The 17,315-nt window shown below is 29.3% G+C and overlaps 1 protein-coding gene across 1 annotated transcript; it reads right to left on the reverse strand.

Moving 5' to 3' along the window:
* Nucleotides 1–10,154: 10,154 nt before the first annotated feature.
* On the reverse strand, nucleotides 10,155–13,765 carry LOC125830273 (vacuolar protein sorting-associated protein 28 homolog 2-like). Its single transcript, XM_049509488.1, has 3 exons — nucleotides 13,602–13,765; nucleotides 13,435–13,464; nucleotides 10,155–11,044 (listed from the first exon to the last, which is right to left on the reverse strand). The coding sequence occupies exon 3, from the start codon at nucleotides 10,951–10,953 to the stop codon at nucleotides 10,324–10,326; it is 630 nt and encodes a 209-aa protein (XP_049365445.1). The 5' UTR covers nucleotides 10,954–11,044; nucleotides 13,435–13,464; nucleotides 13,602–13,765; the 3' UTR covers nucleotides 10,155–10,323.
* Between the last annotated feature and the right edge of the window lie 3,550 nt (nucleotides 13,766–17,315).

Here is a 17,315-nt window from a genome sequence, read left to right on the forward strand (position 1 = left end):
AAAAAATTCACTTTTTACTATGTGGTATGAAGTTTTTCACTTTTTACTATGTGGTATGGAGTACATTTTTAAATTGTTTTCTTGTTAAAACCAATTTTAAACGAACTACCTTTTTTGCCAACGATAACAATTATTATGCCTCAATTTCAAACTGAAAGAACATCTAAGTGAGTGAATAAGAAATTTGGAGAAAATTAAAAATAAAAAGATGAAATTACTAGGGATAAAAGAATATTCGCGCTAGTTTTTCATTTTGTTTTTGTTCAATGAGAAATTTGAGTCAAGCTTAGTAAAAGTTATAAGAAGAAAATTAGTTACAGAGGTGTGCATTGGTCGATTCGATTCGATTTTATATATTATCAGTTCAATTTATCGATTTTTAATTTTTAAATAAGCTAAACCAATAACAACTTTATCGGTTTTCGATTTATCAATTATTACTCATTAATGGTTCGATTTCGGTTTACCCAATAAAACAATGCTAATAAAATAAATATATGATTTATCACTTCTCTAACAATTTGACACGATACAGTGAGACAAGCAAATCAGTTGTAAATGCTTTGATTAGTGAAACAAGAAATATAATGAGAAATTGCATCAATAAGAGTAGATGTAGTATGAAGGCTACAATAACATGTTACAACCAAAACATAATATGAAATTTCTGACGTGAAGTAGAAGTACTATGATGTGTGAAGTGTGTAGACCACAGTGTAGAGTACCGATATAGTGTCTAGTTATGTTAAATTATTAATATTTATGAAGGGTATAGTAGTAACTTACTATCGTCTTAATGAGTTATCGGTTTACCCAATAACTCAATATTAAAGGCCGGATCTGGCTCCTCTCCATTTCTCTTTTCTCCATTTTCCCCAAGTTCCTACTTAGATGTATGACACCTATGTTACTTAAATATTAAAGGTCTGGATTAATTATTTTTCTTAATCAAAGAAATATACTAATTAACCATGATTAAAAAAGATATTTAAAATTCCCAACTTTAGTAAGAAAATATTCATTTTCCAATTATTTTTGAGAAAAAATAGATTTACTTCAATTAAATAGCATTAATCTTTTGATATAAAAAGAGTTCTTCTATAGTTTAAATCACCATAAAAAATATATACATTTTTAAAAAAAATTATATCTATTTTTTGGAAAAGTTTGTCTAACTTTTAGTTTTATTTGATATTTTATGGCAAGTAATTTTCAATACTTTTTATTTAATATCTAATGCTAAAAATTCTATTTTATGATTTACAATATTTTTCATCGTAAAATAACTTATTTAAATGTTTAGTTTAAATTGATAGAAATTTAGTCTATGAAGAAACATTTTTTTTTTGGTGAATAGGAAAACTATTGATAACGAAAAATGATTTGAACTATGGTGCAAAAAAATCGTGAGATGGTTTTTTTTATAGCAATAATTAGATAGATTTAAATGGTAATACATATCCTTTTAATCATATGATTAAGGTATTTGATTACTTAAAAATATGCACCATTGATATTTAAATAATACAAGTGTCATACATCTAAGTAGGAGCTTGGAGAAAATGGAGAGAAGAGAAATGGAGAAGAGCCGGATCCTTAAAAATCGATACCAAATCGATAACCCAATAATTATTTTATAAAACCATTAATAACTCGTTAACCCAATAACCCAATAGCAATGAGCCAATAATATTTTTTTCGGTTCGATTTATTGGTCGATTCAGATTTTGCACACCCCTAGCTAAAATATCAATCATAGAGTACACCATCAACTACAAAATTCGCTTCTCTATAAATATGTACGATAGAACTCACCCAATTTTATCCGTTAACAGTATCACCATTTCGATAAGGCACAATATTTCAAGTCCCCAACACACGAACTATTCTTACTCTATAATAAATGTTACTTATGAATTACTCCATCTGTCCCTAATTACTTGTTCACTTTTGAATTGACACACCTATCAATGAGTGACATAATGAGTTTCATTTTACCCCTATTAATTATGAAGGTGATGAATTAAAAACTTAAGATTTTCAAGAAGTTCTAGATTTTTCAAAATAATTAATTGAGGGTATACTAGATTAAAAAAAATTGTCATTTCTTGATTTTTCAAAATGAATAAGTAATTAGAAAAAAAAAATAGACAAGTAATTAGGAATTAATATCAAAAGAAAATCTATGAATATGTTTGACACACTAAATTTAATTGGCATCCACCATTCAGTCATAATTTAATGAAAGCTGTGAGTTTACTAGTATCCTTGTGGTTCCCATTTCTGACTCATTGAAATTAGCATTCAATGTAAAAGTACAAAACTTTTATTAACAGTCTATTTTACTAAATTAATTTATTAATAATGCTTTAAAATTTGAAATTTTATATATTTAATCTATTTTTAATATAGGAGCGAAGTAAAATAAAATAAAGCAAGTATTTTATATAATACTCTCTTTGTTTTTGTTCAATGGATACAAAACACTCATGCTTTAGCACCTGGTGCAACGACAACATGCACCAGTTTAACTTGGGGGTGGGGGGGGGGGGGGGTGATTTAGTGGCATTGGATGGCAAGGTGGCTTTGTTGCCTGTATACTTCATTTTTACTTGTCTACTATATTATTTTTAGATGTCCAATGAATAATTACCGTATTGTTTCTATCTTAACCTTACTATTAAATATTATTCATTTTTCAATATTTAGATGACTTTTATTTAATCAGGGTGATTTGATAAAATTACCCTCTCCCCCCCACCATTTATTGTTTTTTAATCCCTGTGTCAAGCTAATTAAAAGATCAATTACACTATCATGTTATTTAAAAGATAACTTCAAGTAATTAGGATCAGAGTGGAACAATATCTACACATTCAATATATCCTTTATCATCGGATTCAACTATAACATTCTTTCATCAAAAAATTATACAATATTTAAGTATTGTAGAGCCTATAATTGCAAAATTTGACAATTTTAAGACTAAGAGATTATTTGAATACTTTGATAGTAGTTGACAAAACACTAAAGCATTCCTTCTAGGATTCTACAATAATTACTTGTCATTTGGTATATTTTGACTTTTGATTTTAGAAAACCTAATTAAATTGCTAATTTGTTACAGACAAACCCTAAACAACACGTAAAAGAAGTGTACATTAGTCAACTAAAATTGGTTAGGCCTTGAAATCCTTAGACAGTTTCACAACTAATTTTATATTATTTGATTAAGTATAAAACTGAGATTAAAAAAAGTCAATTACCATAATTAAGTGATAATATAAACTTTATACATAAAAAGGAAAAAATATATTCACATTGTGTTTACACCAAGTCGATGAAGTCATGAAGGTAAAATATGTATCTGTCATAGACAAATTTTTATAGTTTTGTATTGTTTGTTTTGGTGTAAAAATTCAACTTGCAGGTACGTATTTAAACACATCATAAATATAATTCGTTGAAAATTGGTATTATAAATTCTGACTGCGAATACGTTTTTATGAATAGTTTGTCTTGTGATGTCCAAGCACTACATTAACTCCAAACCTAACAAGAATTTAATTAAAGAGGATACTTATATACAAAGGCAATATCCAGAACTTTGATTTTATCGATTTTTAATTTTTGAATGATGATTTCAAGTGTTAAAATCGGCTTTTAGATTTAATACTGATATATATTTAATAATTTTATATGACATTTTTTTATATATTCTTAACTGTGTAAATTTCATATATGACATATATTATAGTACTATTTTCAAGCTATAACAACAGATTTAGACTTTCAAGCTATAACATTAAAAATTTCAGGTTATAACAAATTCACATATAAAAAAAATATTTTTATTAATTCGAAAAAAAGTTAAAAAAGAAAAAGAAAAGATAAACGAAAATTTAAAAAAAAACGGAATTAGAGATAATAAAGTAAAAAACTGAAAGTATGGCCTGTAATTTAATTTGAATTTATTATAGATAATTAATGATTAGCATGAAATAAGGGATTTAAACAAATTAACAATATTTTTTATCCTTAATTCACTCAAAATCAGTTAAGATAAACTAAAAAATTAGATCATATCATTTTTTTTGTAGATAATTAATAAATAGCGCGAATTTAGGGATTTAAACTAATTAAGATTATTTAGTATCCTTAATTCACTCAAATCAGTTAAAATCAAATAAAAATTCAGATTTTATCTTCTTCTTTTTCAACGTTTCTCTCTCTTCAATTTGCAACAAAAAAAATTCAACATTTCTCTCTTCAATTTTCAACAAAAAAAAAATTCACATTCGTGTAATTGAAGTTTTTTTCATCTTTGAAAATTCTTGATTTTGTTGTGATGGACAACTACGTATCAGTTTTAATCAAACATGGTAAAAGATGGGATCCTTCAGGTTAGTATTTATTATTGTTTAACGTTTGTTTTAGAATAATAGCGAAATGAAACAAAAATATCAAACTGTCGATTAATTGAAGGTGGAGTCATATTTTGTTAACTGTTGATATCATATTATGTTTACTGTTGTGAAATGTAAAAAATTTAGTGTTTTTTTTGTTTATTTGTTTATTTTGTATACGGTTGTTGTTTTGTGAAATTATAAATTTAATGTGATTTTATGAATAAATTTGATAGAATAAATTAAATGAAATTTGTATGAAAGTGTGCTAATTATTCTGTAAAAATAATTTAATTATAATGTTGACGAATTTATGAAAATTTATTTTATTTGATAATGAATTTGATAGTATAAGTCGAATGAATTATGTATGAAAAGTGTGTTAAGAAATATGTAAAAAAAAAATTGGAATTCTTGACGAAGTGTATTACAAGTGTTTTAAATTGGTATTAAATGTGAAATTGTTGAGTTTATATTAGTTTTGTTATTTCTGTATAAAGTTGGTGACAATAATTAATTATTTGGGACGAGAAATGTATATAGTTTGAATGAATAATCGTTTTGTATGAAATGTATATTAAATGAGTATGAAAATGTATAAATTTGGTATGAATGATGATTGTTGTATGAAATGTGTATTAAGTGAGTATTAAATGTGAAATATTATGTTTTGTATGAAATTTGTTTTGTAATGTACTGTCTGAATGATATTTGTATGAAAAAATAATGACGAGTGTGTATAATTTTGTTGTTATTATAATGATTTTTATGGATGAAATTTGTATTGTCTTTGGAATGAAAAGTTAATATTATTTAACATATTTCTAATTGATTTGTATAATGTTAGACTAATTGTTATATTTTTTTAATGAAACAGAGAATTATGATGATTTTCAAATGAAATGAATTATATATGAAAGAGGGTTGCTGATGTGAAATTCAAAAGGTCCAAAGTTACTTGCAGTAGATGTTGTCAAGTTGGCCACAACATGAAGCATGTTCAAATTATCCCGTGCAAAACTAATGACTGTTTATTTGTTTAGACTATATATAATTTTTATTTTATTATGTCGTTTAGATTAATGTTTTGTTTTGATATGAAACATAATTGGTTTGAAGTGCATTATAAACTTAGTGTTTAATATACCATTCATTCTTTATACACTGTTCATTCATTAATCATATAGATTGCATATTGTTAAAAATAAAATTTATTCCAGCTTAATACATAAGATAGTGTAAATATTAGTGATAATTATAAAAGGTAATTATGGTATCCTGAGTATTTAATTTAATGTAAGTTTACATGAATATTAATTTGGTTTTCAACTGGTGTCCTACTATAAATAAATTTAAAACAAATTGCAGTTAGTGTTTCATTCCCACACTAACTTCAGTTAGTGTCATACACATATTAATCAAAATTTCATACACGTTTCATCTAAACAACATGTATAAAAATTGATAAATTCATATAATCACACAATTTATACCATTTGTATATCAATATTATATCACAATTCATACAATATCCAACAATAAAATATTAAACTCATAGGCATACACGTATTAATCAGATTTCATACACATATCATCCAAAAACATGTTTAGAATATAAAGTAAGCATAATGGGATTTTTTTTAGAAAAAATCAGTAGTTTGACAAATCATACCATTTTCATACCAATTTAATAATTTATACCATAAACACAGTTAATAGACAATCACACCAATGTTAAAACGCAATTCATACCATTTGCATACCATTATTATATCACAATTCATAAAATTTTCAAAATCAAAACATTTAAGCGTAGTCATACACATATTAATCAGATTTCATACAGATTCCATCCAATAAATGTACAGTTTGGAAACACACTGATATTTTCAAAATAGTATCTTGAAATTGTAATAGGCAATCAGTAATTCATATGTAAACGGTATCTGCCTGGAAGAAAACATATGATATTATATATCATCAAATACTTAAACACAAAAAAGTAGTCCAAAAGTTTAAAAAAATAACTTTTTGTTGTTCTTCTTGTTGATGGTTTTGAAGATGCTCCAACTTCTACATTTGTTTTTTTTTTCTTTTTTTTCTTTTTGATTTCAGTAACAAAACAAAATCGGAATCAGAAGAGGTTTCAACAATTTTGCCCTTCTTCTTCTTCCCCTTTTGATTTGCAGGGGTGACCTTTTTTTTTCTTCATTTTTTCTCTCTTTGTCGCTCCTTCAACTTAGATGAACCATCCGTCGTCGGATTTTGAATATTCGCCGGATTTTCAACAATTTTAGGCGGGGGAGGGGGGGGGGGTTGAGTTAATATATTAAAATTTGAAACATGAACATCATCATTAGATGTTCCTTCACCCAATCTGGGACTCTTTTGAAGCTTTTCAATGGGTTTCTTAGACATAATGTTGTTGGAAAAAAAATTGGACGAAAGATTGAATGTTGGTGTAGTTGGCTAGTGAGAAAAATGGGAGAGAAGAAGGTGAAAGTGGGGTGATAGCGTGTATAGTTGGATATGTGTGGGGGAAGGGTGGTGGGATTGACTAATGGGAGGTTATGAGTATAACATTAAATAAAGAAGTGTAATCAATGTAAAATCCCTATAATTGTGTAAGAGATAATTATGGGGTATTCTTTATTTAAATAATTTAATAATAATATAAAATTATAAAAAATTACTTATTTAATAAAGTAATTTAATTAATTTATAAATAATTAGTGATATGTTATAACCCGTAATTAAACTGTTATAAGCAAGAATTTTTTAAAAGTAGATTCAAAACTTGTAATATTGACTCTTAAATGTGTATATGGGGTGATTTTTCCTTCTTAACTTCTCAATATGTCTACGATAGTTCAAATTCAGCAATCAGCACGAACCAATAATTTGTCAATCGTGATATGATATAACCCTCTTTGTACTAAATGTCATACAGAGAAGTCTAAACATCTGACTTCCTCATCTTAGAATTCTCGTTAAAAGATTTTGATGGTCTATCTTGAGAGTGGTTCGTATACTATAATATAACTTTCTTACATTATTTGAACAAAAAATACTGAATTAACTGAATTTATATTCAGATGTCTAGCTCCGCCCCACCAATATAAGTAGGTACTCATCATAAGTTTTCTAATGACTTAAACAATCGTGATAGGTCAATAAATATTTAATGTTAAAATCATAATGTATAGTACTTCTTGATGATATACACTATATAGACTATAGTATATACTAATATAATAATTGGAGACAGTCGAATTTATTATTAATGACATATAATAAATAATAAACTTGTACTTTTATGAAACAGCCAGCTGCTATAAACTGTTTGAAGAATGAATATGGACATACAAAGTTAATATTGTATTTAAAATATATGGTTGTGTTAACCACAGCAATTTAATTTGAGGAAAACAATCTGAGAAGAATCTCAGAGTTGTGTCGAGGCGAATTCAAAATATAGAGTCAGTGGATTCAAGTAATACGATAGATATGGAAGTCTAGAAACGTTTAGAGTTTTAATAATAAATTAATCGATTCTCTAAAGTTTAGGCATAATAACAAAAGCTTTATTTGAATATAACGAATTTCTTGAAATAATGCTCATTGATTCCCCAAGTGGTAATTTACAAGGGAATTAACACCTTTTCACCAGCAAATTACATTATATAATTCATTAAATAATTAATTTTTTAATGCATATATGTTATATATTAGCTTCCATAGAAGATTTACTCCTTAATTTATATTTTAACACTCCATAGTGAAAGTTCTAATTCTGACACAACTAATATTAGGTAGCACTTGAAAAGCATTGTCAAAAAAATGTGGTAATAATATCTCAAGTAGGGGTGTACATGGCCGGGTTGGTTCGGGTTTCTCAAATATCAAACCAAATCATTTGTGTCGGATTTTTAAATTTATAAACCAAACCAAACCAAACCAATAAAACTCGGGTTTTTCAGTTTTTCGGGTTTTTTCGGTAAAGTATTCATACAAACATATAATTTAGTAGTACTTCAAATATTTCTTTAGTCCTACCAAAATACAACTATCTAAGATGTTTCTTAAAAATATAACACAATATGATATGCTTAATGACACTAAAATATCCAACAAAAATAATAATAATGAAATCGCGTAAAACAAATATTGCAAATTAACAAGTCATAATGAAAATGATCATAATTTAAAAGTACTAAATCATGCTAAAATTAAGTTTAATAAGTATTAGTTACATGACTAAATATTAAAGGAAATTAAAATTAGATTATGTATTTTAATTGTCTAAACCAATGTAAAACTAAAGAACAAATATTCAATATTATTGTCATTCTTAGTGTTGAATTGATTTTCTTTTTGCATTAATATTAATTTGATTTTGATTTAAGCTTTATTATAATTACCAACATCTGGGACTATAATCTTTATTGGCCCATTCATAATTCTAAGTTTCAAACTTGAAATAATATATTAAAAGATAAAAACTATGAAAAAGTATAAGAAATGTTTAAAAATTATATTAAAAGTAAATATATTTATGTATAAAATAAAATTTTAAAATTATATATATAATGTCAGGTTAGTTTGGTCTCGGGTTGATTTTTTTTAGTTAAAACTAAACCAATCCAAATATAGTCGGGTTTTTTTTTCCAAAGCCAAACCAAGTCAAATCAAACCACTAGTCGGGTTTTTTTTCGGGTTGACTCGATTTGCGGTTTGGTTCGGTTTTGTACACCCCTAATCTCAAGCATGTGGCCTTTGTTCAACACTTTTAGACAACTCTTGAAAAACCTTACTAGCGAAGCTAGAAGCTCAAATACGTGTAAAATTAAAGAGTATCAAGATTGACAAACAAATTCAAGATTTAAATTTGATTGGTTCAACCTTATGGTTCTTAATATTAAATTTTTATACTTGTAAATTATCAGTTCAAAATTCATTATTTGTCAAGACTGAGAGGCAATAATGCATCTTTTGTTAAAAAACAACTCAAATGTCAAAGAAAGCAGTTGCAAACATGAATATATATATTTGAAGGTTTCAAATACACAGCTCATGAAAGTGACTCAAAACCTAAACTCAATATGTCACCATGAAGTTATTGATAAATGACAGTTCAGGCTTATGAGATTAAGCCGGCATCACTCGGATGAATGAAAGCTATAATCAGAGGTGGATCCAGAATTTTGATTCTATACATTGAAAGCTATAATCAGAGGTGGACCCAGAATTTTAATTCTATACATTCAGAACTCGGACTCCAACCAGTAATCCCATCACCTCGATTTGAGTTACAGGCTCATAGTTCAATATTTTTCTGCAATTCCAGTGAATTTTACACAGATAACAACTACTATATACTAACAATAAATCAAGAAAACTATCAACAAAGTCGAGCCAGATGGACTGCGAGCAAATGCAAGTATCATTTAACTATTCAAGATCAAACTCGTTTTTGCAAGCCTCGTGCAATTTGATATCACAATTCACAACCCAAAACAGAAAACGAAAAAAGAATTAATCAACAAAACTAAGGAATATAGCTCATTTAACATATAGAATGATAGAAGTACTATCCACAATGAGTTCATAGTATCTAAAATGATACTACAACCAATAACAACATAACCTGTGTAATCCCACAAGTAGGGTCTGGGGAGTATAGGATGTAAGCAAACCAGGTAGAGAGGTTGTTCCCGATAAACCCTCCACTCAAAAGGAAATGGTATTACTACCAATCTTACAATTATATAACATGTAAGAAGTCCCAAAATAAACATGGTTCATCTACACTGATAATCACGTGCGCTCCAATTAAAGATGGAATAATATGTGTTATGAACTTACTAAACAAAACAACAATGGTATTTACAAACATACCACCTATTGATATAGTCAGCTAACTTCCACCAGTGGGCAGTGATGCCATGAAAGAATTGTATGACGATTCCAGATCGAAGTGGAGTTGGCGAGCCTGTTGTTCTGTCAACTCATCTGCAGCCCCCATCTTCGACAGTCTTGAAAGCCACTCTCTCATCTTTGTCTTCCCTTCAAAATCCACTGGCAGAATCGATAGTTTATTGAGGGAAGATGACAGATCTGATAATACGGGATGGACCTGGTCTACGGCAATCATGTTCAACTTTAACGAGTCCATTGCAGTGATGAAATTCTGCACACATTCGGCCACAACAGCTGCTGAACTCACAGATGACATTGCAGCAGCAGCTCGGTGTTCTACAGTAGCTGGCACTCCAGAGGTCACAAGCCGGTTTAGGGCAGCAGGGCAATCCATTTTGTACGTGTCATGAAATCGCTCAATGTTAGGTACAGTATCCCTCAATGTAGAAGATAGGGTCTTGAACTGAGCAATGAGTTTCTGGCACTCAGTCTCATATTCAGCTCCGGAAATGATGTCACGAACATAAGCCTTCTCTAGCTTCTCTGTTGCTTTGATAATAGCAAAGAGTTCAGCTAAGTTGTCATACATTTCTCTTTCACGCTTGTCATTCCATAGCTTAACCTCCATTTGAGTTTTCAAGTATATTTGAAATAGGAAACCTTTTATAATAGGGTTGGAGAAGAGAATGGGACACGCGCAAAGATGCTAATCTTTGTCACTGCAAAAACATCACAACCTAAGATTACATTGCTGCTATGACCAACAAATCCTAGAACCATAAAGACCAGATATGTAGATGAGTTTAGTTTTAAGCTTATGGGACTGTATGCATATAAACGGTCAAGACACATCCTTAATATTATGTAACATTCCACTATGATTGAGAAAAAGTAATAGTTATCTTCAATCAGAACGTATAGTTGACAATAACACCTTTCACCCACGCCCCACAAGTGCTGTATATACTCTCTAATTTTTTCTAGTTGTGAGAACTTTCTCAGCTTTGATGACAAATGCAAAGAGCGTCTGTTCAGAAACTAAAGGAAATTCCTAACATGTCTGAAAGTTGAAAGATGCTTTGCTTCGGCCCTGGTTAGCTAGAGAATGATTTCTATAAATCAGTAGATACAACAAATATTTGAATCTCCAAATTATGTTTCCTAATGACATGAGAAAATACAAGTTGATGTAACTAATCAGAGCGGATTTTTTGATTGAAAAAATCCTTCTCAATTTTAATTATAGTTTATAACAACAATTAGGACCATGACCCTGCAAATCAGAAAATAACAACTTTAAATGTGGCAGTCTTATCTTCTATAAACTAATGCCAATTAGGAGAAATGAAATGATGAAGCAAGGGGGGCCAGGGGAGGTAGACGGAAAACCGTAACTGCCAAGGCCAAGGCCCTCCTACTTTTATGAAGTCCATCCAATTTCAAGACAGCGTAATGTGAAGCAAGATGAATGAACGTAGACACACAGATAAATAGAATTATCATGATCAGATGAACAAAATCAATCCACTTAAACCTTATGCAAGTCTTTTCTCCATTTTTCCATGAGTATAGTGAAGCACACGAACAATCTCAATCAATTTTCACATGAATGAGCATATAAGAGACATACTTGACACTACATTAGACAATTTTTTGCATTTCCTCATTTCTTATTTCTTTTTTTCTCTTGCACCCATATCCCTCTTTCATATATCAATTTTACAGCAAGTTTATTTCTTAAGCTCGTCGCATTGGATCTTCTAAATCTTCTTTCTCAAGAGGAGGTCTTAACACGTGAAATACGAGACTTCATGCAAGGGTGCACAATAGAACTTCAAGCTTTTAGTAGCAAAATTAAAAGGAAATGAGAAAAAAGGCAATGGCCACTAGTATAACATCCCTAGACACACCGTGATTGAAACTACAACACACGAAACTTCAGCAAAGTGGAGGAAACTCAACGAACTCCTATTAACATCAGCCACATTGAATTACTGAACCTTATTCAGGGCAAAATGAAAGCATTTACAGCTGCAGCTGCAGATATACATAAACTTACTCTGCAGCTATTGCTATCTTCATCCACTAACTTAAAAGCATGAATCCTACTCTAAATATGAATATACAATATAGATGCAAACATCTGGGCACTGATGAACTTGATAAAAGACAGAAATCAAAATCCTAAAACACCCATTAGCGAAACTGTATGAACTCAAATCTTGAATCCGACTCTAAATATGAATATATACAATATAGATGCAAACATCAGTGCATTATTGAACTTGATCAAAAGACAGAAATCAAAAACCCAAAACACCCATTAGTGAGAAATGCATGAGACCAAGTCTTGAATCCAACTCTAAATATGAATATATATATACATTATAAATGCAAGCATCAATGCATTGTTGAACTTGATAAAAACACATATCAAAATCCCAAAAACACCCATGAGCAAGAAATGTATGAAATTAACCACCCATTAGTGAGAAATGTATGAAATCAACCCCTCCCCCACCCCCTCATTCCACACATACACTAAAAAAAAAGTTCACAAATCTATTGACAAGGAAATAGACCTTTCGGTCTAACTCAACCCCAATACCTTGTTAGCTGAATAGACATCTAGAGCGTGGAGAATATAAGATACCATGATAAAATAATGAACTTTCGACCTAACTCAACCCAAAACTTAGCTCAAAAAGGAGGAAATCGTACCCCAGCCGAAATTGGACTAAACAAATGGTGTGATTGAATTGCAAAATAGGAAAATACTTGCATAGAATTTTAAAACAACAAAAACCAAAGAGATTCAGAAAAACCCAAATAAATAAATAAATAAGCAAGACAAGTAACAAGAATACGAATTACAAGCTTAAATTGAAAGAATCTAGCTGAAATCTACCTCAAAGATCACTAACATGACATGCTAAAGTTACAAAACAGACAAAAAAAAAACACTCCCATAGAATTTAAAAACAAGCACAAAACAACAAAAACCAAGTAGATTCAGAAAAACCCAATTCGAGAATAAGCAAGACAAGTAACAAGAAAACCGATTACAAGCTTAAATTGAAAAAAAAAAAAAAAAACAGCTGAAATTTACCTCAAAGATCATTAACATGGCATATTAGAGCTGCAAAACAGAAAAAACAATCCCAAATTAACAAAAACCAAGCAGATTCAGAAAAACCCAAATCGAGAATAAACAAGACAAGCAACAAGAAAAAGGATTTACAAGCGTAAATTGAAAAAAACCCAAATAAAATTTACCTCAAAAGATGAACAACATCGCAAGCACCGGAACCAAAAAAATATCTGAGCAGGTGAAAAAATGATTAGGCAAAGATCAAACAGTGTAAAAAAGAGAGAAGATAGACACGTATGTACAGAGCAAAAAAGAGAGAAGGTATGGAAGACGCGGCTTTGAATAATGGGAAGTGTGTTGCAGGCATCCAAAAATATGAGAGAAAGATTTCTTACTTTTTTATTTATTTATTCTTTTTTGCTTGGGTAATAAATAGATTGCGTGTGGAATTTTAAAAAAAATTAATTTTTATTTTAATAAATTTATATTAATAACTCACTTTGTCATTTTATTATTTTCTTAATAGGTATATCAAGTCAAAATTTGACAAGTAAAAAGAGTTAGAAGGAGTAAGAAAGATTAGGGATTGAATTATTGGCGTTGAGTTCGGAGTACAAGCCTTTAAAACATGGCGTTAAAATGAATAGCGCACAGATAACTAAGGGATCATTTGGTAGCTGGATAGGAACAAGTTATTCATGTACTCCACATGTCCTTAATTACTTGTCTACTTTTAAATTGACACACCTATTAAGAAAACAATGATTGACATAATGAGTTTATCATTTTTAACCCTATTAATTATGAAGTGGGTGAGTTAAAAAATTAAGATTTTCAAGAAGTTCTACCTTTTTCAAAATTAATTAATTGAGAGTATAATAGGTAAAAAAAATGTCATTTCTTGATTTGTCAAAAGGGACAAGTAAAAGAGGAAAATTGGACAAGTAATTAGGGACATAAGGAGTATTAATTTGTATATTACGTATACAATGTTTGGTAGATAGATAAGAAATAAGTTATTTATGTATAAATTAGTATGATGTTTGGTTGACAATTTAGAAACATACACAATTAATATATATATATATATAAGTTATGAGAAAATCTATGTATTATTTTATGCAAAATAGAAGATGGAATGACTAATATGGGGTTGTTTGGTAGCTGATTTGAGGATAAGTTATACAAGTATTAAATCTTGCATAGTTATACCATGTTTGGTAGTTGATTAGAAGATCAATTATTCATGTATAAAATTAATACGGTGTTTTATCTTGTATTTAAAAATCCACACAAGTAATACATGTATAAGTTATAAGGAAATCTATGTATTATTTTATGTTTGATAGAAGGTGAGAAAACTAATGCTTGCATAAAATAATACATAGATTCTTTCATATATAACTAATCCCTACATTACTAATGCATGCATAACTCCAAGCAGCTACCAAACGACTCCTAAGAGCTAAATTTTCTCTTCTTCTTCTTCTTCTTCTTTTTTTTTTTGCTAAATAAGGATAATATATTAATAATTAATATGCATCATTTCAAGGTAGTGGCAACGCCGCCAGTAATTGTTCAGGAGGTAGACTAGAAATAGTACTATTACAACGTTCTGTAGTATGTGATAAACTTATAAGTCATACAAAAAGAGTTCATACTTTGTCTGCTTCTACTATCTTCAAAACAAACAATGGCATGACTTCAAGATATCAGCAAAAATTGTCTTCCTTCATTTTAGCCCCCTCTTTAGCTAATGCAGTTCTCCTCTTGAAAGCTATGTAGGATTGGGAGGTGTGTGTGTGGGTGGCGTGGGGTTGGGGGGGGGGGGGGGTTCCCTAGATATTGTAGGAGCTCCCTGCAATCATATAATGTTAGTGAGATGGATTATGTAGCTCATCTTTCAAAGTAAATCATATGAATAATGTGGTATAGACATAATATTTAAGTTACCAAAAATATTATAAATGATATTTTGAATCGTATGACCATAAAAGTAATAGCAAGAATGAGTGTGTTGTCCAAGAAGTAGAATCATATCTAATCTATATATTCAGTTCTCGTATTTGATCATCAGCTTCATAAGAAAATAAATTATCATAACTTATCATCATCCTCAATTATGGATGACTTCAAATACATTATCAACCAAATTCACTTGCAACAATGACCCCATTGTCAAATTTGTTCTTGACATTGTAGTGCAAGAGAATTTTGTTGACAATATTTTTGAACTCAAAAGTAACCAGGAGTGATAATAGATTTTTGATAACATATTTTCTCATTAGATTTGAAATCAAACACAAAGATTGGAATATGTATAAATCAAATATAATTTCATTTCTCTAACAACACACTCTCACCTTTCAATTTCTTTGATGGTTTAAGCGGTTTAAAATATTATTCATAACATTATTTGAAAACACAAATATTTTATCTAGACCATGTTCTCCATTCCAATAGTATCGTTTTGACCAATATTGTTATTGTTCTTTCATGGATCTTCATTGATCTGATTACAAAATATAAGTACGCAATATAAATAGTAAAAAATCATCTATGAATTCCTCGAATCAATTTATGTAATATTATTTTTTTAAAAGAATTGTGGGGGGGAGGGGGGGGGGGGGTAAGGACAAATATTTATAGTCACAATGATTGTTACACATAGCATTCTTGACAGAAAATCACATATAATTTTAATAATTAATTAATTAATTTTTTCAATTATTTGGGCATAGATTAATTTAATTTAACCAAAAAAAAAGACGGACAAATATTTATTCTACACTATAAGTGTACTTATATAGAAAGTACATCTTAGAAAAAACCTAGTGGGCCATAAAGCACCTTTTATGGATGGACCTAAATTTTCTACGAGTGTCATCGATGGGAAAAAATAATAACTTTATAACTATCTAAATTTTCAATCATTACAATATATAATCAACTGACCAATACACACTGAAATTAGAACATTGAGTGACTTGCAAGGGTTAGATCTTGAAAATAACCATTTCACATGTATATATATGATCATGCATTATCTTATTAAGTGTATGTCTATTATCTTGATTATTTCTGGAATTTTCTTATAAAAGAAAGCTCTATAAAATTTAACATAAAGAGACAAAAAGAGTCACCAATTTATTCATTCGAACGTCCTTGCCTGAAACATTTATCAAAAGAAAGTACAATAAATATCAATCCATTCAATTCAAGGATGTATAACAAAGAGTGTTAATAGGTTTACTTAAAGGTACGGAGGATGTTTGTTGCGTTCATATATGACGGGTGGTTTTGGTTCGACATATAAAACATAAATTTCCAATAGATTTTGGACTTAAACTCTAGTAGTAAAGAGGCTCTTGATTTAAAGATGTCAAGAAGTGTCCCAATTCCATGCTAAAATTCAAACCCTTGGAACCATAAGTCATCTCGGTCACATTAGACTAATGTTCCTGATATATAATTATATCCCAGAAGGTAACTTGGAGAAATATATACAGGACAGAGCTATTGAGCTGTTGACATAATTATTAGCTCTATCCTTAATGAATTCCTCCAAATTACATTCGGAAAAATAATTATATATTAAGAATTGTTTGTCTCGCTTGCAAACATTCAATCACTTGATGAAATGACTTATACTTTCAAGACTTCAAATTTCAACATGATTCTAGGACACTCCTTGGCATCTTTCAACCAAGAGAACTCTTCACTTTCGGTGCCATAATCATGTCTGCATGACATGGATGTGAAATCTATACAGAATCTCATCAGTCAATTTACATAAAATAAATTCAAAGACAAATACAATGATTTCTGAAATCAAAACAAAAGATAAAATTAAATCCATGCTAATTACCGATGACTAACTTCTCCCACACCACATGTAA

Source organism: Solanum verrucosum, unplaced genomic scaffold (assembly GCF_900185275.1).
Source record: "Solanum verrucosum unplaced genomic scaffold, falcon-dt-bn FXZP01000072.1, whole genome shotgun sequence".
In the NCBI taxonomy this organism is placed as follows: domain Eukaryota; kingdom Viridiplantae; phylum Streptophyta; class Magnoliopsida; order Solanales; family Solanaceae; genus Solanum; species Solanum verrucosum.